The sequence below is a fragment of the Ipomoea nil genome, unplaced genomic scaffold, assembly GCF_001879475.1.
Source record: "Ipomoea nil cultivar Tokyo-kokei standard unplaced genomic scaffold, Asagao_1.1 scaffold1932, whole genome shotgun sequence".
In the NCBI taxonomy this organism is placed as follows: Eukaryota; Viridiplantae; Streptophyta; class Magnoliopsida; order Solanales; family Convolvulaceae; genus Ipomoea; species Ipomoea nil.
This window is the reverse complement of record NW_017618360.1, coordinates 3,213,764-3,239,498: the sequence shown is the minus strand read 5'-3', so window position 1 is coordinate 3,239,498 and position 25,735 is coordinate 3,213,764. Positions and strand designations below refer to the sequence as shown.

Below are 25,735 nucleotides of genomic sequence, written 5' to 3'. Positions count from 1 at the left end.
GCTCACGTATTCTTTGCACTTTAGAGATACGTAGCAACTGAGCGTTTAAGCTTATTTTTCCAGTGTAATTCGAGAGGTCTGGGAAGACAGGTATTTATAGTAGTGAGAATACCTGACTTCCCAGTATCAGCCACAATCAACCGAAAAAATAGACGGAAAAACGCAAAGAGAGGAACGCTAATCGCGTTCGTAATCGCCCACTAACGTGCACAAATCTCTCTGACTTTATTATTAGTGCGTAGACTAAGAATAATTCTGTGGAGTAGCGAAAAAGTAGGACAAAATATAACTGCCGCGTAAAACTTCGACCACACCGCGACACGCGGCCGAGGCGGGCGGGCGGCGGCGGCGGCGCGCGCGGGGACTTCTCCTTTCCCTCCCTTGAAAAGATTTCAAAGACTCCAAAAGGAGTGGCATTTAAATGATGGGAAAGTAGTCCCTAAGAAACCAATGTGGGACAAGTAGCAAGGCAAAAACTCCAAAACTCCAACATCCTTGAATGTATTCTCCAACAATCCCCCACACATTCAAGAGGTGTGGAAAAAGGATGTTTCAGTACAATCCCGAAGGCTGAACTTAATATCAGTGTGTAAACTTGAACTGACACGTAGTGACCTGAGTAACTTACTTCCCAAGAGTGAACCAAGTCTTGAACTCTTTGAGAAGTGGGTAGTTTTGAACTCTGGTTCACACATCAACACTTCAGGATGTCCTCCATGTAGGTACATAAGTCTTTTCATGGCTTCGTTTGACCACTACAGTGGTGTCCACCTTGAATTCCTTATCTCTTATTTTAAGCCCATTTCCCTTGACGTGTCAAGGATAGCTTTTCGGTTTAGTCCTTTTGTTAGGGGATCTGCAATATTCCTCTCGGACTTCACATACTCTAGTGTGAGTACTCCATTCACAATTAACTGTCTTACAGACTCGTGTCTGACCCTTATGTGTCTTCTCTTTCCATTGTAGGAACTGTTTTTCGCTACACATATGGCAGTTTGTGAGTCACAATGAACAGATACTAATGGAGTAGAATTCCCCCACAATGGCACGTCTGCCAGTAGGTTTCTCAGCCATTCAGCCTCTTGCCCAGCCAGGTCAAGGGCTATGAACTCAGCTTCCATTGTTGACCTGGCTATACATGATTGCTTCGTGGATCTCCACGACACAGCAGCTCCTCCCATGGTAAACACATACCCACTGGTGGAGCTTACATCATCACTATCATTGACCCAGTTTGCATCACAATATCCCTCCAGGACATTCGGAAACCCACTGTACTGCAGGCCCCACTCAAAATAGCGCAGTACTCGTTTCAGGGCATGCGAGTGAACCTCACTTGGATTGTGAGTGTACCGACTGAGTCTATTGACTGCAAGAGCGATGTCGGGTCTGGTATAGTTCATTAAGAACATCAGACTTCCTATTAATTTCGTATAATTTTCTTGTGCCACTCCTGCTCCAGTGTGTTTTTGTAGTTTGACACTGGAGTCATACGGCGTTGGAGCCGGGTTCACTTCATAACTGTCAAATTTCTTTAACAGTTTTTCTGTATAGTGACTTTGTGATAGCTTGTAGTTATTTTCACTTTGTATGACTTTTACTCCAAGTATTACATCAGCCTTCCCCAAGTCTTTCATGTCAAATTTTTCAGAAAGTGACCTCTTGGTCTTCTCTATTGCTTCGACATTGGGGCTGAAGATTAGCATGTCATCTACATAGATGCAGATGAGTACCACGCTAGACTCAACTTCTTTTGAGTATAGACAAGCATCTGATCTGTTTACCACGTAACCCAGATCCAGTAGTGTGGTGTGAAATTTTTCATACCACTGTTTTGGAGCTTGTTTTAATCCGTAGAGGGATTTCACTAATCTACAGACCTTTCTTTCTTGTCCTGGTTCTACACACCCAGGAGGTTGGTCCATGTAGATTTCTTCTTCTAGGTCTCCATTTAGGAAGGCTGTTTTGACATCCATTTGATGGACTGTCCACTTGTGTGCTGCGGCTAGCGCAAATAGCACTCTTATTGTTGCTATTTTTGTCACAGGTGAGTAGGTACAGAAGTAGTCTTCCCCAAACTTCTGTCTGTAGCCCTTGGCTACTAGTCTCGCCTTAAACCTTTCTATTGACCCATCGGGTCTTAGTTTCCTTTTAAAGATCCACTTGCATCCAATCGGCTTAGCTCCTTTGGGAAGTTCTACTATTTCCCAAGTGTGGTTAGACTTTATTGAGTCTAGTTCACTTTGAACGGCTTCTTTCCAGAATACCGCATCAACTGAGCGCATGGCCACGTCGTAGGTCTTTGGTTCTTCTTCTAGAACCAGCTGACACACGAACTGTTCAGAAAGTTCATTTACGTCTTTCAGCTCAGTTATGTACGTTATAAAATCCGACCCAAACGTTGTTTCGGTTTGTTGTCTTTTGCTCCTCCTGAGTTGTTCAGGCTCACTCTCCACTTGTGAGTAAGGAAGCGAAAGTGATTCATTCACATTAGGGGTCTTTAAAGGAAAGATAGTTTCAAAGAACTCAGCTTCCCTGGCTTCACATATAGCCCGGTTTTCTAACTGCATGAACCGATAGGCTGCACTATTCTCTGCATACCCAACAAAGACTGCATCTACAGTCTTAGACCCAACACTGGGTCTTTTGAATGAGGGTAGCCCCACTTTCGCTAGGCACCCCCACACTCTGAAGTATTTCAGACTCGGGGAGTATCCTTTCCACATCTCATACGGCGTATTGTCGTACCCCTTGTGGGGTATTCTATTTAGAATATGATTAGCTGTAAGTGCAGCTTCTCCCCAAAGTGCATTAGGAGCACCTGAACTTACCAGAAATGCACTTATCATTTCTTTGATAGTTCGGTTTTTTCTCTCGGCTACGCCATTCTGTTGTGGCGTATAAGGGGCTGTAACTTCATGGATTATTCCATGTTTTTCACATAATGATTTAAAAGATGCAGATTCATATTCACCTCCCCTATCTGAACGCAATCTTTTTATTCTCATACTTAGTTGATTTTCTACTTCATTTTTGAAAATCACAAATTTATCTTCGGCTTCATCCTTAGTTCTTAGCAGATATATTTTACAAAAGCGAGTAAAATCATCAATAAAAGATATGTAGTATCTTTTCCCACCTTTAGATTCTGTGTTTCTAAAGTCTGCTAAGTCAGAATGAATTAATTCTAAGGCACATGTTGTGTTATGCTTGACTAAAGAAAAAGGTTTCTTAATGAACTTTGCTTCAGCACAAGTCTCACATTGCGTTATGGTTTCATTTGACACATTAGATAGCAAGTTCATATTCTTTAGTCTATTCATGCATTTAACACCAATATGTCCTAGTCTAGCATGCCACATGTCAAACGAAATCGCAATATACGCAGAACTGCCAGAACCACTGGCCACATTATTCATGTTGATTGCAGTGTTTTTGTATGAAATAAAAGGTAACACAAAAAGACCCCCACGCATGTAACCTTTCCCCAGATAATCCCCCCTACGAGTCATTATCATTTTATCAGACTCAAACACTAACTTAATCCCGGCCCTCACCAATAAAGGTCCCGAGACTAAGTTCCTTCGCAGGGAGGGTACATACATTACATTGTTTAAGAACAATTTTTTTCCTGAACATAGATTTATTTCTATGGTACCACTACCTCTTACCTCAGCCATGCTATCATTGCCCATAAAAACTTGTTCACCTTGTCCTCATGCAATTGCTTGAAAACTTTTGAAAAGGTTCTTATTTGAGCAGAAGTGGCGCGATGCTCCAGTGTCCACGATCCACTCTTCGGAGTCTTCTATCACATTGGCTTCAAGTGTTACAACTGCTGCCACCACTTCTTGGTCTTCCACCACATTTGCTTGACTTTTTGAGCCTCCCTGGTTCTCCTTTTGTTCAAATCCACCCTTCTTATGGTAGCACTGTGCTGCACGATGGCCATGCTTGCCACAGACATAGCAGCCACCTGGTTTTCCTGTTTTTTGATTCTTGTTCGCCTTGAATCGTTTGGTGTTGTTTGCCTTCATTCCTTTCTGCCAACTTTTATTTTGACCATTGTGTGCAGGTTTTGACCTATCACTTGTTTCGATTACATTAGCCTTTAAATTATCAGGAAATGAATTCGATTTTTGCCTTAGGCGAAATGCCTCTTCAATGTTGATGTGATTCACCATTTCTTCCCATGTGCTTAGTTTAGGTTCATGTTTCATTTTATTTTGAAATTCTGACCAGGATTCAGGTAACTTCTCAACCAGAGAATAAGTTTGTAAAGTATCACTTACCGGAATCCCCTCGGTGATCAGATCCCCAACTAGATTTTCGAACTCATGTACTTGAGCAATAATAGGCTTACCATCAACCATTTTGTAGTTTAACCAACTGGCGACAGCGTACTTCTTCCTTCCTGCATCATCTGACCCGTACTTCTTTTGTAGCAAGTCCCAGATTGCCTTCGCAGACTTGTGAGGCACATAGATGTCTAGAAGTGAGTCAGACATATATTGAAGTAGAATGCCCCTTACCATTTTGTTATCTCGCTCGAATTTGCTTCGACTGTCTTGAGTTGTTTCAGAAGATTTTGCAGACGCCGACGCAGCAGATGCCGACGCAGTCGCAGAAGCTTTCGGATCTGGAGTTGCTTCTCCCGTCGATGTGGTCTCGAGGTCATCTGTAGCAGGTGTAGTTGGAGTTGCCGCAGCAGGAATTGCATCGTTGGTGAGTACATAATCAACTTCGTGTGTCTCGAAGTGCACCATCATCTTCACTGCCCACCTGCGGTAATTGATACCGTTCAGTGGTTCAATTTTTGTAAGTTCAGCAGCGGGCTTGGATAGGAGGGACAACATTTTCATGATTAAGCTTTTAACTGTTGGATATTTAGAAAAATGTCGTAGAGATGTGTGGATACTACGTTTTTTATAGGCTGTATAGAATTATAGGAATATTCTGTGACGTGTACAGGACACTGCCTTAAAAGCTTAATGCCGGAGACTGTGCGGTCTTTTTCCGGACGCTTTCGACTGGCTAACACAGAAGAGCTCACGTATTCTTTGCACTTTAGAGATACGTAGCAACTGAGCGTTTAAGCTTATTTTTCCAGTGTAATTCGAGAGGTCTGGGAAGACAGGTATTTATAGTAGTGAGAATACTTGACTTCCCAGTATCAGCCACAATCAACCGAAAAAATAGACGGAAAAACGCAAAGAGAGGAACGCTAATCGCGTTCGTAATCGCCCACTAACGCGCACAAATCTCTCTGACTTTATTATTAGTGCGTAGACTAAGAATAATTCTGTGGAGTAGCGAAAAAGTAGGACAAAATATAACTGCCGCGTAAAACTTCGACCCCACCCCACCACACCGCGACGCGCGTGCGAACCGAGCCGAGCGGGCGGGCGACGGCGGCGGCGCGCACGGGGACTTCTCCTTTCCCTCCCTTGAAAAGATTTCAAAGACTCCAAAAGGAGTGGCATTTAAATGATGGGAAAGTAGTCCCTAAGAAACCAATGTGGGACAAGTAGCAAGGCAAAAACTCCAAAACTCCAACATCCTTGAATGTATTCTCCAACAACATACATAATCACATGATCTGTGTGGGGTCGTGCATATTCACCATCAGGTATGCATAAATGTACCATATATACAGTGTTAAAAAATGCACATTAGGTGTGGGGAGGTGTGATGCATTTTTTTTTTTTTGGTGTGGTGCGTTTTGTGATGCATTTATACATACTTGATGGTGAATTCGCACCGGCCGCACGATATGTATATAACACAACTTTATAGGTAGTATATGTTCTATACTTTCTCTAACTATTGCTTCACAAAGAGTCAATTTTCCACTACCGGAGTTCGATCATGTGACCTCCTCTCAAAGGGAACCACAGAAGCTGATGATGCGTGTATTCTAAATACAGGAGCTGTGGGAGGACTGTTTTGCTTAGAAGCCTATATGCCGTCAACGTAGGCAGATATTCACTTAAAGCTTAACTGAATTTCCTGAGTTGCATAACAGATTAAGTCACTAATTGACTCAATCTCCTACTTGCACCACAGCCACCCAATCAGTGTTGCAAAAATCCCGCCTAGACACCGAGTAATCGGCGCATAGGCGCTAGGCGCCCCTAGGCCGTGGCGATTTCTCCCCTAGGCTCCCGCCTAGGAGACCGGTCGTCTAGGCGCCCGCCTAGCGCCTAATTCGGCCGCCTAGCACCTAACTTGGCCGATTACGCCGAGTTAACTCGTCAATTTCTGTTGAGTTAGCCGAGTTAACCCGGCCGACTCGACTAATTACGCCGAGTTAACTCGTCAATTTCTGTCGCGTTAGCCGAGTTAACCCGTCGGACTCGACCTTGCTAATTTTTTTTCATTTATATGACATATATATATATATATATATATATATATATATATATATATATATATGTATGTATGTATGTATAATATGACATATGCACCTACACACGTGCACTGTTTTTTCATTTTTTCAGTTAGCCGCCTAGACCGCTTAGACCCCGCCTAGGCCGTCTAGGCGCTAGGCGCTACTCTACCGCCCGACTAGCGCCTAGCGCCTATTGCAACCATGCACCCAATAATACAATATATTATAATATATTGTATTTAGAGAAAATACTTACGGTATCATCTGAGCACAAAGTGCTTGGCTGCATACGTTAATTATATATATTGGAATTGAGAATTATATATATATAGGAGTTTGTTCAAGTAAGAATATTGTGTCAAGTGAAAAGTGTGGGTGAAGGCTAACTATTGCTTTAAGAGATCAAAATGACTAAAAAATAAATATAAAAATAGTGACATTTTCAAAGATAGACGGGCACGATTCATATAAAATATATTCGTCATAAGTGACAAATTGCAAAAAGCCAAACAGAAGGTGGTACCATTCAAAGTCGTTTTAACTTTGTGATAGGGATAAGCATTTATCTATTTATCCTTTGCTCTCACTTTTTTTTAAAAAATATTTTTTTCCTTTATTTTCTGATAATTTATTTTTGATTTTTTTTTAAATTTACCACATGACTGGCATCACTTGAATCTAATCATGGAGTTAATTTCACTACTTATTATCAAACAATATAAGTCAATTACGAAACTTAAACAAAATTGTAATCCAAGAATGACTATACAATTTCAAGAAACTTGATATATTTAATTTTGCCTAACGAGAAAATTCGTAACTACTATTTGAGGATGTGTACAGAGTAAACCCTAACCTGGAGTAATAGCACATAAATTACATTAAAAAAAATTTATGCGTCATGTTTGACTAATATGGTGATGAGAAATTTTATTAAACAAGGTTTAAGTTCTCAAACACTAGTTTCAAGTCGTGTATTTTAAAATAAAATTTGATGAAAGATAACCGACGTTAAATGAGGTATTTTAACCGACGTTAAAATCGTTTTCTGTAGTAGTGAGGACAAGTCGCATTTTTCATGTCGTTGTTATGACGTACATTGTTTTGCCATGAATAGAGGCACATATGTGATTGGAGAAGATATCTTTATTATATAAAAGGTTATTATTATTTCTTATATATTATTATGATGGTGAAACTCTCCCTTTCAGTTCACACGTCTTCATCACTAATTCGTATGTATGCATATAAAGTCACGTTCTATAGTTTTATATCTATAAAATCTACATCGAATTGTGCAATAATTATATGGTCAGAATTAATTATTATAAAAATTATATTTTTTATTTTTTATTCTAAGGATTACAGACACCCTATAAAATCAATGACTAACCACACAACTCTTTTCGTATCTTGAAAGATATCGTATTCATCATTAAAAAAAAAAAAAAAAAAAAAAAAAAAAAAAAAAGAAGAAGAAGATATAATTATAATTTTTTAACAAAAATATCATCACATTTTTCTTTAAAAAAAATATACTTTGTAATAATAAATATAATATCTTTTCGACAATGTAAGATGTGATATAACATTACACTTTCAAATTGTGATTTTATTGAAAATAATATTGATCCAAATTTCAAAGTTCAACAAAATATAGGATAATGTCAAATCAGAAAAAGACATAATTTCACATTCATATGTTTATGCTTGAAGTACCTGTCTATTTTCTTTTTATTTCTCCACGCTAAACCCTACAGATTAAATGAAGTTAATAATAGCGCGGGATATATATGAATTGAATCAATATGACTCACGCTTGAGTCCATAATCAGGTGATAACTATTAACTAACCTTAATTTGTGAATTGCGAACTTGTGAAGGATTACACCGAATTTACTATATAATTGCACCGCACCCAGATACGATTGCACCGCACCCAGATACGATTGCACCGCAAGGTCCTTCAGGCATGTCTGGGAGCCATATATTATGTTTTGTGCATCAAATTGTTTCTCATATATTCATGAGGAAGGTAGTTCTCATAAGAACATCACCCTAATATCCACTACTGGAAATTATTGAATTTCCGACCACCTGAAAGTGATCTTAAATCAAGTTGAAAGCAACATTGCTGGAAATTATAGAATTTTCGACCACCTGAAAATGATCTTAAATCAAGTTGAAAGCCTTGTTCCGACCACTTTTGGTATCCAGAAAAACCTTTGTTGCTATTTCCGACCACTTTTTGCTTTTGAATTGATTTAAGATCACTTTCAGGTGGTCGGAAATTCCATAATTTCCAACAGTGCAAAAAGTGATCGGAAATAGCAACAAGGGTTTTTCCGAATACCAAAAGTGATCGGAACAAGGCTTTCGACTTGATTTAAGATCACTTTCAAGTGGTCGGAAATTTCAGAATTTCCAGTAATGATCATTAGTTATCCGTTGCATAATTTGGTTCTCATAACCTGTCAAATAATGGGTGATGTTCTATGAGAACCACCCTAAAGTAAAATAATCATCAATTTGGCTTACGCTGGGGAGGAGAAATTGTGACAAAACCCGTCAAGGTTGAACTCCACTATTTCAACGTAACCTGCATACAAAAATATATGGATTCATATTATAATTGGAGAAGGCTAACTCGATAACTGATAACATATATTCACACCAATAACAAATTGAAGAGCCATGCATGTGAACGAACACGTACAAATTGCTTAATAAATATAATCATTAATAATATTCTTACAATATTTGACTTTTTAAAAAATATCAAGACATATAAAGAGTTGACTTGTTAAATAAATTAAATATCAGACTAATTTCTCTAAGAACATATAAAGAGTTGACATGTGATTATGTGAATAGTTTTTTAAATTTTAACGTTTCAAAATAATAAAGTGTTACAAAAAGTTAACTAATCAAATACTCATATTAGTCGTTTAATTAATTCAAACAATTAATAGTATTTAAAGGAGTTAAAATTGACTGATAAAATAACTATGTTACCAAATATGGCCAATATATACTTTACTGTCTGTTATTGATGAAGATTTTTTTGAATTAGCAAAATGTAAACTAATCTTGACGTGATTACTACGAATAATTCCGAAAACGATATTTTTGTGGCTTTGCATATTTTTCTCCAAATGAATGTGTGAACGGAAGTCGCATCTTTGCTTAGAAAAGTGATAACAGAAAAAGGACACATACAAGTGCTTCCGTGAAGGACTTTTACAAGTTATATTATTATTATTATTATTATTATTATTATTATTGTTGTTGTTGTTGTTGTTGTTGTTATTATTATTATTATAGTAGGCGCCCCATGCCTACAACATACATAGCAATGTGGGTTTGCATTTTTTTGGAGGCAACCCACATATTGGGCCTGCAGGTAGGCCGGGTAGACGGCTCATGCGCACAACATACATAGTCATGTAGGTTTGCGTTACTCTAGAGGCAACCCAGGCCACATGCGCATACTGAGCCTACAAAGTAGGGTAGGCGGCCCACGCACACAACATATATTATATATAGCCATGTGGGTTTGCGTTGCTCTGGAGGTAACCCACATGTACGTATTGGGTCTACAAGGGAGGGTAGGTCAGGCGACCTATGCGCACAATATACATAATCATGTGGGTTTGCGTTGCCCTGGAGGTAACCCACATGCGCGTATTGGGTCTGGAAGGGAGGGTAGGCGACCCATGCGTACAATATACATAACCATGTGAGTTTGCGTTGCTATGGAGGCAATCCACATGCGCGTACTGGACCTACAGGGCAGGGTAGGCAGCCCATGCACGTACACAACATACATAGTTGTGTGGGCTTTGTGATACTTTGGAAGCAACCCACATGCACAGGGCAAGGTAGGCAACCCGCTATCGTACAAGAAACAATGCAATAGAGCAGCCATACTAGAATAATCATCGTTAACACATATCTCGATTCTCAGAGGTTGACGTATTATTATCCCTCTTCTCAGTGGTTGACATTTCTTTGTCAAATACTATTTGCTCTATAGTTGTAACTTTTTTTAATCTTTACCTCATCAAGATAATCCAACTGCAATAATAGTCACTGTCAAATCATCTGGTATATATCATAACGTAATGTGGATGCTCAATAATTTATTTAGTCTGCATATAACACATAAATATATAGGTACGTGAAATCATTCTCGACCATATCAATTTTTGTGTAGTATAAAAATTTTTCAAGATTAATAAATTGTTACCAAGTATTAATTTTTTATTAGGTAAATAATATGTCACACTACATCATTTGTATTAAATTTAATATGATGTATTCTAATTATTTTTTAATCATAAAATTATTTCCATAATTTTCTATGTGCTTTAGTGGGTAGATATTTTAGGTATTGTCATGCTGTCAACTATTGTTGAATTAACGGCTAAAAGATGTGTAATTAAGATTCTTCCTTTCAATGTATGAACGCAGATATAGATACCTAATCCATATGGAATCTGTGTTCTTCATCCTTAAACATCACTCTCCTTAAAATAAAAATCCTTAAACAAGCATCCAAACAAGCCTCAACCTCAAATTCATCAATCAATTCTGCAAATTACATCGATATTCACATTTACAAATGAGGCTAATCTAATCTAATTTCAATTAGATCTATTGATTTTATTAGAGGTATTCATTCAATTAATAACCAAATTAAAATTTTAAATACTTTACCCATTAACTGAACCAATTAACTGAAATATTTTAGTTCAATTTAAAAATCTTTTTTTTTTTTTTGAGAAGAAAAGATTAATGCATTAAATCACGTGATAGGTGCGGTACAAGAAAAGGAGGTGGGACATCAAACCACTCTCCACAACCTGCAGTAGAACATGCCTCTCTAGCAATCGTATGAGCGACATAGTTCGCAGATCGTTTAACAAAACAGAATCTAACATCATCTATCATAGATGCTAATTCTTTAACATCATCTACTAAAAAACCGAAAGTAGAATCAAAAGAAGTTGCCTGTAGGGAATAAAATACATTCTAAGAATCCATCTCCACATCCACACTTCCCATACCTGTGTCCTTCAACCAGCTCAGTGCCTCCCTTAAACATATTGTCTCTGCCTCATTCACTGTATAAATCCCTTCCAAATACACATTCTTTGCAGCTAAAAATAAGCCTGAATGATCTCTGAGCACCCACCCCAACCCCATAGAATTGGAGTCCGGTAACACAGAAGCATCCGTGTTAAGTTTAATGCGTCCCGCCTCAGGCCGTTTCCACCCTTCATCCCCTGCCGCTGATTGTTCTGCCTGGCCGTGGGTATTCACACTCATCCAACTAGACCAGAAACTGAGTGCCCGGTGAACCACCAATTCCACATTAAAAGCAACACTGTTCCAGACACATTCATTACGGCTCTGCCACACACCCCAACAGATCATAGCAAACTTTGCCACTAGATCACCATGCAAACGAGACAATAAAACAAAAAACCAATCAATTACATTACCATGAGCATCCCCCACTGTCGGCACACCCGCTAAAGTCCAGACACGTGCTAATGCGCTGCATTCCACAAACATATGACACATCAAAGCGCAGTGAATATTCTTTGCCCGTAAAGCATCATTAGTAGGCAAAAAAGAAGAAGCCAACTGCCAGCAAAAGTGCTTGACCTTTGGCGGTACATGTAAGTTCCAAATCCGAGACCACGGCCGGGCATCCAACATCTCACCCTTCAACCGTCTGTAACACGACTTTACAGAATATTCACCCCTCCCAATACCAGTACCATGAATCCCTTGGCCTTCGCACAGAAATTGGTATGTTCAGAATCAAGCTGGCATCCCGGGCGTTAAAGACACTTCGCACCCGTTGCACATCCCAACCTGTATTTTGAGCATTAAACAAAGAAGACACTGGTGAGTTAAAGGTCTCCTCATCTACTGGTGTAGTGATGAAAGGCTCATCCACACATGGTAACCATGCATGCTTACCAATCACCGTATCGTGGCCATCTCCAATACTCCTCCTGCACCCATCTCGAATCACTCGCTGGACCTCAAGCAAACCCCTCCAAATAAAAGACGGGTTGCTGCCTTCCACCGCCTGATCATAAGTGCTGTTCGGATAATACCGTGCTTTATAAACCCGGGCCACTATTGAGTTTGGTCATGTGACCAACCTCCACGCCTGTTTCCCCAGTAATGCCAAATTTGTCTCATGCAAAGAACGAAAACCCATTCCCCCAACTGCTTTCGGGGCTGTTAAACCCTGCCAAGATCTCCACCGTATGCCTTTTCCACTCCCCACAGTTCCCGTCCACCAGTACTCATTCATCAATGTCTCAATATCTTTACAGGTTCCCCTTGGTAGCAGGAAAACCATCATTGCATAGCTAGGCATTGCCTGAATGACATTCTTAAGCAGCACCTCCCTCCCAGCCTTCGACAAGAACCTTGCATTCCATGTTCTCACCTTGGCCAGAATCCTGTCCTTCAGAAACCCCAATATCTGTTTTTTCCTTCGTCCCACTATTGACGGCAGTCCTAGATATTTCCCCACTGTATCCCCTTCGATCACCCCCAACATCTGAGTGACCATACTCCGCTAGGCAGGTTTAACATTGCTGGAAAAGCATACCACGGATTTTTCAAAACTAATCTTCTGTCCGGATGCTTTTGAATAGGTGTCTAGCACATATCTCATACACGCAGTCTCATCCTCATTTGCCCGCAGAAACAAGAAACAATCATCCGCAAAAAGCAAATGAGATATCGGTGGCGCTCCCCGGGTAACTCGGATCCCATGCAAACGGCCCATACTCATATACCTGTCTATCATAACACTCAGCCCTTCCACCACCAGCAGGAACAGATAAGGTGATAATGGATCACCCTGACGTAACCCCCGCCCCGGCAAGATAGGCCCCAGTTGCCGCTGCTCATACAGTATGTGATACCTGACTGTTCGGACAGACTCCATCAGTATATCAATCCATTTCCTTCCAAAACCCATTTTCAGCATTACCGCCTCAAGAAAAGCCCATTCGACACGATCATATGCTTTACTCATGTCTACTTTTAACGCTACCACCCCCTCCTTCCCCTGTGTCTTCCGTCGGAGATAATGGTGAGCTTCATATGCTAGCATTATGTTATCAGTGATCAAACGGCCCGGCACAAACGCACTCTGTGCATGCGATATAATCCCCTCCAGTAATGGTTTCAACCGGTTAGCACAAACCTTGGCCGCTATCTTATACACTACGTTACAAAGCGTTATCGGGCGCAGGTCCTTCATCGACTCCGGTACCGGTTTCTTTGGGATCAGCACGACATATGTATCATTTGCCTTCTTCGGTAAAACAGTACTCTGGAAATAGTCTCTACAAAAACCAGTTACTGACTCTCCTACAATATCCCGGTAATGCTGGAAAAAACCCGGACCCAACCCATCTGGTCCCGGCGACTTATCTGGATGCATTTGAAAAACAGCCTTTCTCACCTCATCCATGCTCACAGGGCACAATAATCGGGTATTCTGCTGGGCACTAATTTTTGGTTGTATCGCATTAATGATTTCAGACATCTCCCCCTGCTCAGATTCAAACAACTTCCCGAAGTACTCTTGCATCACATTACCAATCTCATCCTTAGTCCGTACCCAGTTCCCATCATCATCCTTCAACTTATTAATCCTATTCCGCCGTTTCCTTGTTTTCACCGAGTTGTGAAAAAATTTACTATTTAAATCCCCATTCTTATACCAATGTTCCTTTGCCCTTTGTTTCCAGTAGAGATGTTGTTGATTTAGCAAAAATAACATCTCCCGTTCAACAATAGCATATGCAACTAGACTTTCATCATCATCCCGTGGCCTCAAAATCTCCATATCCCGCCTGCATAAATCAATACGCCGCTGAAAGTCCTTATTGTAGGACCTCCCCCAGCGCCATAAATCCCTTCCGCAAGACTCAATCCGTTCCAACACTTCAAGACCCGTCGTACGACCCCAACTCTGAGCCACAATCTCTCTACACCTCTCCTCCCGCAGCCACATATTGTCAAATAGAAACCTCCTACACCGTGCAGTTTGAACCACAGCTACTGGTATAAGTAGTATCGGCATGTGATCACTGTACGGACAAGCCATCGACATAGCTGTTGCCCCCTCAAACATTGACAACCAACTATCCGAGACTAGTATCCTGTCCAACTTCTCCTCCACCATATTACTCGTTCCCCTGCGCCTTTTCCATGTAAACTGGTAGCCCTCAAACGGGAAATCCTGTAACCCACAATCTGCAACCGCTTCACAGAAACCATTAATCAGCCATGGGGGGGTGCGGGGCCCGCCCCCGTTTTTCTGCTTGGCTCATGAGATCGTTATAATCTCCCATCACAACCCAGGGCATAGTACTCAAACCTGCAAGCTGGCGCAATAATTGCCATGATTCCCGTCTCCTTGTTCTTTGTGAAAAACCATAAAACCCCGTATAACGCCACACCGGGCTACCAACATCTAAACATATAGTAGTATCAATATAATTATCACAATAACCCGTTACCTGGAGATCCACCGAGCTCAACCACATCATTGCAAGACCCCCACTATGTCCAACCGCATCTACCACGAACACATTATCATATCCCAATTGGACCCGCACAACCTCCATCCTCTGAGTATCCACAAACGTCTCCATCAAAAAAATCACCCTTGGCCGCTTCGTGCGAACTAAGTCCGCCAGTACCTGAATTGCCGTTTGGTTGCCAAGCCCCCGGCAATTCCATGCCATTAGACTCATAATCCTCGGCGGGCTTGCGTCGCAAGACCCGCCTCCCGGCCGTTTTTTGTCACTGTATTCTCAGTTTCCATTGCATTAGTTATGATCACATCTTCCTGCCCATGCCCCTCAACACGTTTCCGTTTTGCATCAGAAGCTGCCAAGTCTGGACCGTCCACCACAGTTTGTTCCAATTGTTCTGCCAACATTCCAGGAGCTACCCAACCCCTTCTGTCCTCATCCAACTCCGGCGCTACCAGCTGGCCTGCCATAGGAGCAGTCCGTCGTGCACCTGCTCGCAGCCCCGCATTATATGGCTTATCAGCATTCACGTCTGCCCCATGTTCTATCCTTAGACAGACCCTATCCCCATGTCCGATCACCCCACAAAGAAAACAAAAGGTTGGTAATCGCTCGTACCTGAAATCAACAATCGCCCACGTTCCATTGTCTTTCTTCAGCTTCATCTGTTTTTTAAGTGGCTTGGTGATGTCAATGGCTACTCAAACTCGGTAATATGTTCGCATAGAACCCCCAAAATTCTTGTCATCAGTTGTAATCAACGTGCCCAGAAAAGAGCCAATCGCAGAGACCACCGCACTCGACCGGAGACCGGCCGGCAAATCATGTATCTGTATCCAGAACTCTGCATGGTTCAGAGGCGTAGTTTCCGGATCCTCCTCAGGTTCAACCTTCTTCATCACAAGCAAATTCTGCTCATACGTCCAAGGACCATCCCGCAAAACCCTTACCAAATCCGTCTCGTGATAGAACCGAATTAGGAAGCGTTGTGGCTGTAATTGCCGCATAGTTACCCCCATTGCAGGCTGCCAAACTGACGCCATTGTGTCCTGGAAAAACAAGAACTTCACCTGTTTATTTGTGATCAACCTTCCAACCGCGTAATAGCTTGCGCCCTGGGCTTCCCGCACGACCTGGACATTCGGCACCTGCAAAGCCGTGTCCTCATCATCTACATCCGCAAGTGTTAGATTCGCACATAGGCCTGCTATACTGCCTCCGTCATCCGTTGCCATGTTGAAAAACGCTACCGGAACCCTAAAGAGGTAGGGTTAGAGAGAACTCGCGAAACGTAGCGAGAGAAAAACGTAATTAAAAATACTTTTAAAAAAAATAGTCATACTTAAAAATCTTAAAATGTGTAAATTTATAATTTAACACAACAAAAATAGTCATTACATCAATACATAAATAATAGGTTTTGAAAAAACTAATCTAATAATATTATTTATGAATTATGTAATTCGGTTAACTGACACTTTCGAACCTAATTAACCGTTAAACGAAATTCTTAAAAATCCTTAACCATTAACCGAACCAAAATATTTCAGTTATAAAATGGTTAACCGAATTTTATCGATTAGATTGGTTAACTAATTTTTCACCGATTATATATGTACACCTCTAGATTTTATGATTAGAAAATGACCTAAGGTAGTCAAGGGCGGGCGAGCACAAGCACTCAGCTCAAAAAGTGCTCTAACCGAGAAGTACGATCGACAAATGCAAGGCATTTTGAGAACATGAATGTATAATTGACAGAAAAATTGAACTATGAATATTTTTTCCCAGGGAGTATTTATACATCTAATATGCCAATAAACGAATCCACAAATGCTTCTAACTATTACACAAGAATTTAGTAAGATAACCGTATTCATTTAAGCCCTCATTATTGGGAGAGAAATCCAGGAGTTAACTGCATTTAATTCATAACTGCTACATCATTTGGTAACTACTAACTAGCCCACTACTTCAAGCAATTCGATCTACCAAGAACATGTACTCTGTGGTCGGATGACTACATCTAGGCCCCGCCCATTACGGTCTAGAACAACTCTCTTAAAAAATATTATTTTGGTAATCAAACTTATTCTATTTAAACTCTATATATTATCAACTTTTGGATTCCTACTTTATGTAATTCGATCTACTTTTACTTATTTTAGCTAGGACTATTTTTGTATCTTTATAAAGTATCTCTCATAAATGCTGTTTTATTAATTATTGTAATGTGAAAATCATTTAAATAAAATAAAATAGATTGTCAAAGTTGGCCGTTGACCAGTCATCATATATATATATAATATTTGAGTATAGGGCACCCAAAATTATTTTAAGCCAAAGCGATCTGACAGAAAATTCATTCGCTAATCTATAATGGACTTGGAAGCCGGAGATAGAGCACCGGCAGCGGAGGCGGAGGCGGCTGCTGCGTCGGGCACAGAACAATCTCCGGTGAAGCGGCTGAATGCTTTCGTGGCGAAAAGCAGAGTCGGCAAGCGGTTCAAGCTCAATGAGCGGAACTCCACCTTCACGACGGAGCTCCGCGCCGGCACCGCCACTTTTCTCACCATGGCCTACATCCTCGCCGTGAACGCCTCCATATTGTCCGACTCCGGCGGCACGTGCTCCGTCTCCGACTGCGTTCCGCTCTGTTCCGATCCAACCGTCTCTCCCTCCAACTGCACCGGGAGCCCCAACCTCCGCCTAGTGCCGCCCGACGACTCCTGCAAGTTCAACCCGGTTAATCCGGGCTACGCCGCCTGTCTGGAAAAGACGCGGAAAGATCTCATCGTCGCCACCGCCGCCTCGTCGCTGATAGGGTGCTTGATCATGGGCGTATTCGCGAATCTGCCGCTGGCATTAGCGCCCGGAATGGGCACCAACGCCTACTTCGCCTACACCGTCGTCGGCTTCCATGGCTCCGGCAACGTTTCGTATCAAAGCGCGTTAGCCGCCGTTTTCATCGAAGGTCTCATCTTTCTCGCCATCTCCGCCGTCGGTTTGCGCGCCAAGCTTGCGAAACTGGTCCCTAAACCCGTCAGAATCGCTTCCTCCGCCGGTATTGGACTTTTCTTGGCCTTCATCGGCTTGCAGAACAACCAGGGAATCGGCTTAGTAGGTAAGAGAGATTAAAATACTAAATTCTTTATTAATTACACTATTAATTAGTTCTTAATTAATTTGCCAAAATCATTCCTCAGATCCAATTAAAACATGTGCTCCATTTCAACTAAAAATTTAAATCGACATATCAAATTTAAGCTTCATTTTAAACTTCATTTCAACTAAAAGTCTAAAAAAAACTGATAAATAAGTCTAAACTGATAGTTAGATTATATAATTATCAACCAAAATTTATGGAAATGATAATTGATAACTTAGGGAAGGACTGTATCCAAGAGTCCACTATTGAATATAACTCTAATACAGTTATTAATTAATTACAGTATAACTAATAAGAATATTTTTCAATATTTTTAATTAGGTTTCAGCCCTTCTACACTGGTGACGCTCGGAGCGTGCCCGAGCTCAGCACGTGCGGCTCTCGCGCCGGTGGTGACGTCAGCGAACGGCACCGTTTCTCTTCTCCCCGGCGGGAGCGTCTCCGGCGACATACTCTGTCTGCATGGCCGAATGGAGAGCCCGACGTTCTGGCTGGCGGTGGTGGGATTCGTGATTATAGCTTACTGTTTGGCTAAAAACGTGAAGGGCGCCATGATTTACGGCATCATTTTCGTGACGGGGGTTTCCTGGTTCAGAAACACAAGAGTTACCGCCTTTCCGGACACTCCTGCCGGGGACTCTGCGTTCAAGTACTTCAAGAAAGTCGTGGACGTTCACAAAATCGAGAGCACGGCGGGGGCCCTGAGCTTCAAGGACATCGGAAAAGGGTATTTCTGGGAAGCGCTGGTGACGTTTCTGTACGTGGACATCCTGGACACGACCGGGACTCTGTATTCCATGGCGCGTTTCGCCGGCTTCACCGACGGCGGCGGCAACTTCGAGGGGCAATACTTCGCGTTCATGTCCGACGCGTCGGCGATAGTGATAGGATCGCTGCTGGGAACGTCGCCGGTGACGGCGTTCATAGAGTCGTCGACTGGGATACGGGAAGGCGGGCGGACGGGGCTGACGGCGTTAACGGCGGGGTGTTATTTCTTCCTGGCGTTCTTCTTCACGCCGCTGCTGGCGTCGATTCCGGCGTGGGCGGTGGGGCCGCCTTTGATTCTGGTGGGTGTGTTGATGATGAAGGCGGTGGTGGAGGTTGACTGGGATGATATGCGGCAGGCGATTCCGGCGTTCGTGACGTTGATTTTGATGCCGTTGACTTACTCTATTGCGTATGGATTGATAGGCGGCATTGGCACTTTCATTGTGTTGCACTTGTGGGATTGGAGTTTGGGGTTGTTGAGGAATTTTGGGATAATTCAGGGGGCGAATAGCAATGTTTCTTCCTCGGATAATGGTGGGAAACAAACAAATTCTTCTTGAGTTGGTTATACTGATAGCTCATAACTTTTTTTCTTTATTCCATTAGAATAGTTTTTGCTTTATCCATTTTGTCATTGGCGGTCCAAATAGTTTGTGTAAATAAATTTCCACTGTTGTGTTATAAACTACACAAAAATATTAGTCAAATTTAAACTCATAATTTTTATATACAAAAATTATTTTTCACTCTTTTTACAATGACATTAGAACATCGAACTGATGTGAAGGAGAAAGACGAGTCGGAGTCGCCCACAAGAATAGTTTTTGCAGGGCCCGCAAAGAAAGAGAAAGAGAAAGGATAGACGTAGCCTTATGCGCCAACTGCGCTCTGTTGATGCTCTTATAAATGTTTTCTGGTATATCATTATTGCCTATAAGGCTATAATAAATAAGTGTAACAACCAGGAGTTGAAATGGACATGTATAAATGCTGCCATATGAATAAGGACACCATAAATGGGGCACAAATAATAAGATAAACATAAAACATACAATCTGAATACACCATTATGGAGCCCTCTGATCTGATGAAAAAGGGTCCAATCTGAGCAGAGCTTATAATTTAATAACCCTACAGACAGACAGCCAGAGAGGATTTAATGGATGCACTTCCAACAACCAAAAAAAACACACAATATTATCGTTTTTTTTTTTTACACAATTTTAGTACCTAACTAAAAGGTGTCTGAAACAAAAGAAACTTTACATGCGTCCATTGAGTCTCTCTTTGCGGAGTCTCTCCAACTCTTTGACCATTTGCCAGTGCTCAACCGACAAGCTGGTTTCACCGAAACTAAGAGATATCAAACGCCCCATTGTCAACAATCTGCTAAATTCTTGGCTGCCCAGGCTACGATCAGCTTGCCTGGCTGCAACCAAATCATCTTCCAACACCTGCAATAGTGTATTAAACACCACTATTATTTTTGTTTTTTTTTGACGAGAAAAACCCACAATTACACTACTTGAGGGAACACTACCTTGTGACCCTAGCCGGCAAAGGACAAACTAACCTAGACTGTATAAACCCATGATACCATGTAGAGTTTATGAACTTAATGAATGTATTGATATAAACCCAAGCAGGTATAAATAGTGTTCAGAGGAGAGAAGCTAGCAAGAAGTTACAACAACTAATCTACCATATACAGCTATTCAATAGGAGCTAAACTAGAACAAATAGAGATGGAATATGTCAGCCACATATGTCCTTAATATAGTTATCAAAATCCCTTTTGAGAGGGGAGAAGGTGGATGTTCAAAATAGCAGTATTAGTTCATACCTTCTGCATTTCCGGGGCAATGGTATGTGACAATGATTTCATTGTACCCAAGTACCAACGCCAACCACACAGCACATCAGTCTCAACTTCTTCATAGGAAGTTACTGAAGTTGGACGGAATGGCAAAACTATATCAGCTGGTAGTATGTTTGATTTTCCCTCGGAAAGAATTAGCAGTTGGGCATCAGTAGGCATCTCCATTTTGTAGTAGGTGAAGTCGTATTCCACCTGCAAGAAAATGAAGCAAAGGTCAGCACAGTATTGAAATCAGGGATGCAGAATCAAGTTGGAAATGCATGAAACTAGCATTATCTTGTGAACCTTTTGCACATCTAGCAAGTTCTTTAGTAGCCTGGTATTCTCAACCCCAGTTGAGTTGAGGGATCCAGATTGTAATTGTGTCTCATCAACGGTCAAATGAGTGCCATCAGCAAATTGCAGAACTCCTGTAACCAATCTGCAGTATTGACCATAATAACAAATCATTAGCCTGGTGCATCATTTATCAAATTCGCTAAAAATGGACAAATATGGTTGCTAGATGGTAAAATGCAAGTACCTGTTTGTTTGATAGTCTTTTTTTGGTGCAAGCAAAGCAGTGTTAAGATAATCAACTGTGAGAGGTATACACTGAGAGAATGGTAGAAGATTCTTTATGGCAAGGCAGAGTCGATGGCGAAAAACAGATGCAGTTTCATTGCTGAAACATGTGAGATTTAATGAAAGCTTTCCTACTGCAATTGGATCTACTCTAGCATGGACCTGCATCCACATAAAATATTCTTATCATGGTGTTGAAATAAAAAAGCATTAACAACATCAAATATGGAACCAGTCTATGCACTCATTACCACAAGTGGCCCTAAAAGTAAATTCTAGACATACCTGAGACAACAGGTGTAGTAACATGAATTCAGCTGCAACTCTATCATTTCCAAGAACAGATGTGAGATGCCCCAGCAGTGTTTCCCTTATCCCTTTCACCACATGAGATTTTAGCTGTGCAATCACCATAAGAATGCAAGAAAATTTGCTACTTAAAGTGGCCAATAGACTGAATAAAGTAGGAATTGAAAATTAGTTTGTGTTTTTTCCTAAAAGAGGGGGATTTGAACGCTGCTCTCTTGATAACAATTAAAATAACCATCAGTAATAGGGATAAGTAATTGCTGATTCCAACTACCTCTGTCCTGGGGAAACTTGAGACGAAATCTTGAACGTTAAGTTTCTGGTAAACAAAGCAATGTAGCCGAGGCACCTGCAAAATGCAGAGAACTGCTTAAAACATAGCTTTCAGCAGCACAGAGGATTTTCAATAACAGTATTAAGAAATAACACAAAACCCAAAATTTACTAATGACTAGAATATTGTTGAAGAAAGATCTTCAAACTTGCAGACACTTTATCCTTATTACAGTTCAGACTTTGAGTGATATCAAATGATCATGAATTCATGATTGATATATCTTTGTGGACATAGAATATGTAACTTTTTATGGTCTCTTCTTCAAGTATCAAGGTCATTGAATTTTCATTTGCAAGAACCCAAGATTTTTGCTACCATTTGATTGTCAGAGATGTACCCAAGCACATCAAGATAAAGATAAGAAAAATAGGATACTAGGTCTGTGTTACTGTTTGTGCAAGTGTTTCTTCCTTCAATGTAAGATTACAATAAACACTAATATAAGTTCAGAGCATCACAGAATAGGAAATACTGTCGAAAGCATAATTTTAATTTCTTTAACTAGGTCAACATTAGATAACAATTTCCTTCAAAAAAAAAAATAATCATAAGAAAAGAATAAATAGATTCATTGTCAGAGGTAAGGCTGAAAAGTAATGTTATGAATTATCAAACAAGACCTTGCTAGGTGGCAACTCAACCAATGCATCCTCACACAAGCTGCTTTCAACATTATTGTTATCTTCCTTTTCTTTAGAAAGATCTGTGTCAAAGGTGAGGACACCAATGAACTCAAAAATATCATTCAGCTTTAAATCAGACTCAGGAGAGTCATATATCTGCATAATTTGAACAACAATAAGCAAACTGGTGTTAAAACAGCGTGAAATGAAGTGAGGTAACAATTGTAGCTATAGAAACAAAGTAATTTACCTTCACCAGACAAGGAAAAGATCTTTCAAATTCTGCCCCCATATTTGTAGTAGTACAGATAGCCTTATTTAGGGTTTCTCCAGAATCTGTGGATGTGGAAGCAATTCCATCCTCTCTCTTGTAAAGAGAAGAGTTCAATTATTGGAGGCAATCAAACACACAAATTAGTTTTCAAAAAAAAAAAAACAAACACACACAAATTAGAATACAATTTTAAGGAAATTCCAGACACAAAAAGTAATTTTTGCTTACCATCTTTTTGGTGGATGGAGGGGAAGCATGAGACTCATCATTGGCCTGTTATCAAAATTCAATTGTTGGATTAGCATCAAACTGAAAATATTTCAAGGCATCCACTTGAAATATATTACATCACAGGACAGATAGACTCATAGAAGGGAATATATCATTGTGGAGCATCATTCAATACACACTGCAAATAGAAATGCTGCCTTATCCCATCACAGCATAACAGACCAGTAGATTCAGAAAACTACCAGTAGTGCAGAAAAGGATGAATGGGTTAAAACATAGAGAGACTTACTTCCATATCCACGTCATTCATTATTGGATCATCCTCCCTCTGGCGCTTCTCCCTCTGTAAATCTGTATAATAAGTAGATTTTTTAAGGGAATCCATTACAACTTCAGAAGAAGGCTCAGTCCATGGATTCTGCCCTGGGACCTGAACAAAGATGATAAATGCTTAGCTAATATCTAATAGACTAACTTAAAAACAAGCAGTTGAATTAATAGAATCAATTTAGGCTGCTTTTCTCATTAGCAGCTGAAATAACAAATAATGACATAGGACTCACAGGGACACAATACAACAAGCGACGCTCCCAAACTCGCATGTCAGGTGAATCACTCATTGGAAATTGAGAAACATCAGCAAACTTATTAGTTCTCCAAGCTTCCCCATCCTTTTAACAAAAGAAAGGGCAAAGTTAGTACTTCTCCATCAACTATAACAATACAGTAAAGAAAAAAGAGGCACTGGGTATACAAAGAGAAAGAAAGAGGACAAACAATTGATACCTTATATGCTCCAACATAAAATTCATTACCGAGCATGTCTTGGATCATTCCCCGGAATCGAACTAGAGTGCGGGGCTGAATCCACCTAATTGTAGAAGGATTAAGCATCGGTACCTATTCCATGAAAAGATAATAGCAAAGATTTAGTGACATTCCTTGCAAGTATAAAGAAGCTAAGAAATTTCTCATTACCATCACTAAGTGCACTACTCTAAATTAGACAGTGACCAGCATGATTACATAAAAATCATTGTTTTCCCCAAATTGAAGTCATAGATCATAAAGATGACAGCAAATATAAGTTGTTCAGAAGTAATTAGGATTTTTGTTTGAAAGTAAATACTCCAATAGTTAAGCTCCGTTTCCAATTTTAAAATTAAGAATCCGTATAAAATGAAATTCCAATAAGATGAATTCTTTGATTTTTTTCGGTCTTTGATACTCATTTGCTCTTGAGATCAAACAAACACAAGACCAAAGAACATAATAATCACTCCCTATAACAACAACGACGACAATAATGACTAGTCTTGCTTATAGAGACGGAAAATGAGAACCTGTGAGAGACCGCCATCGTCAAAAAGGAACTGCCGGAAAAGTTCAGTGGCGCCCCAATCCCGGCCGTCAAACGTGGAAGGATCAGAACCTGATGAAACGGCCTTGTCGAACGTCAATCTGACGGCTCCAAGTGGATTTGCAAGGCAATCGTATGGTAGCCCCACCATTCTCTCTCTCTCTCTCTCTCTCTCTCTCACTCTCTAGGGTTGATCGAGGACGCTGTTGGCGTCTCCCGCGCAAAGTTGCCGATAAGTAGGTTCTTTTTCCCGCCAACTTGGGAACCGGGTTTTCCCGCCAAATTCGGGCTTCCTCGTTACGGTGTTTGGACTAAACTCTATAAAAAGCCCCAAACAAAATAAATAAATAAACGGGCCGTTGGCAACGGTTTAGGCAAATTATAGATACTGGGCTTCAAGTTTTTAGATTAAGCCTTCTCCATTTTGACTTTTTGATACAAGAGTTAATATTGGTTCTATCTGGCATGCCTAGCTTACAAATGGCAAATTATGCATGGAACCGTATTCACCTTATAAGGTGAACACGATTTCAAAATTATCACAATTATAAATATAGAGTTTTATAATTATGAACATAAAGTCCTATAATTGTGAATAAAGAGTTCAAGAATTGTGAATATAAAGTTCAAAAATTATGAACATATAGTTTTATAATTATAAACATAAAGTTCAAGAATTATAAACATAGAGTTCTATGATTGTGAATGTAGAGTTCAATAATTGTGAATATGAAAATTAAAGTTCAAAAATTATGAACATAGAACCGTGTCCACCTTGATTCCACGGCATAACAATTGTTGAAATAGTTAAAAACTAAAAAGTTACTAGCTAATAAGTTAATTAATTGAAATTAAAATATTAGTTGAATTAATTGATAAATGATATATATATATATATATATATAGATATATATAAACTAAAATATTAAAATTTTGATTAATAAATTATATGGTATCATTTTTCTAAATTAATAATAATAAAAAAAAAACTTTAAAAGAATCAGTAGCTTATTTTGAAATGCTATGTAGCCATTCAAATTAAGTTATTTTGCATATTATTTTAACATCCTCATGTTTTATTAAGTAGCGCTTATACATTATTTATAGCTTAAAATATGTTATAAAATCTTGTTTGGCACACATAACTTATAAGCTAGTTTAAAGTTTGAATATTAAGAGCTAGTAGCTACTAGCTTATTTTGAAACACTACATATGTCTGTTTGGAGTACTTGACTAAAAGCTTA

General features: G+C 40.1%; 2 protein-coding genes across 3 annotated transcripts; one reads left to right on the top strand and one right to left on the bottom strand.

Annotated features, from left to right (window-relative positions):
- The first annotated feature begins 17,298 nt into the window (after positions 1-17,298).
- On the top strand, positions 17,299-19,633 carry LOC109193955 (adenine/guanine permease AZG1-like). Its single transcript, XM_019344787.1, has 2 exons — positions 17,299-18,100; positions 18,467-19,633. Exons 1-2 carry the CDS (start codon positions 17,356-17,358, stop codon positions 19,471-19,473), a joined length of 1,752 nt encoding a protein of 583 aa, XP_019200332.1. The 5' UTR covers positions 17,299-17,355; the 3' UTR covers positions 19,474-19,633.
- Positions 19,634-19,911: 278 nt separating this feature from the next.
- On the bottom strand, positions 19,912-24,695 carry LOC109193954 (mini-chromosome maintenance complex-binding protein). 2 transcript variants are annotated; one of them, XM_019344785.1, is made up of 13 exons: positions 24,474-24,695; positions 23,917-24,030; positions 23,694-23,801; positions 23,420-23,560; positions 23,128-23,172; positions 22,876-22,992; positions 22,623-22,781; positions 21,940-22,014; positions 21,642-21,755; positions 21,316-21,518; positions 21,078-21,213; positions 20,757-20,984; positions 19,912-20,367 (listed from the first exon to the last, which is right to left on the bottom strand). In XM_019344785.1, exons 1-13 carry the CDS (start codon positions 24,639-24,641, stop codon positions 20,176-20,178), a joined length of 1,800 nt encoding a protein of 599 aa, XP_019200330.1. In that variant the 5' UTR covers positions 24,642-24,695; the 3' UTR covers positions 19,912-20,175. The 2 variants fall into 2 exon arrangements, with proteins under 2 accessions (XP_019200330.1, XP_019200331.1); XM_019344786.1 differs by lacking the exon at positions 24,474-24,695 and adding an exon at positions 24,109-24,142.
- Between the last annotated feature and the right edge of the window lie 1,040 nt (positions 24,696-25,735).

What these genes read in the sequence shown, in the direction of transcription:
- LOC109193955 (XM_019344787.1), top strand. Translation starts at nt 17,356, where the DNA reads ATGGACTTGGAAGCCGGAGATAGAGCACCGGCAGCGGAGGCGGAGGCG. An exon ending in CCAGGGAATCGGCTTAGTAG is followed by an intron (nt 18,101 to 18,466) that starts GTAAGAGAGATT and finishes ATTTTTAATTAG; the next exon opens with GTTTCAGCCCTTCTACACTG.
- LOC109193954 (XM_019344785.1), bottom strand. Translation starts at nt 24,641, where the DNA reads ATGGTGGGGCTACCATACGATTGCCTTGCAAATCCACTTGGAGCCGTC. An exon ending in CTTTTCCTTGTCTGGTGAAG is followed by an intron (nt 22,782 to 22,875) that starts GTAAATTACTTT and finishes CAAATTATGCAG; the next exon opens with ATATATGACTCTCCTGAGTC. An exon ending in TACTACACCTGTTGTCTCAG is followed by an intron (nt 21,519 to 21,641) that starts GTATGTCTAGAA and finishes ATGTGGATGCAG; the next exon opens with GTCCATGCTAGAGTAGATCC.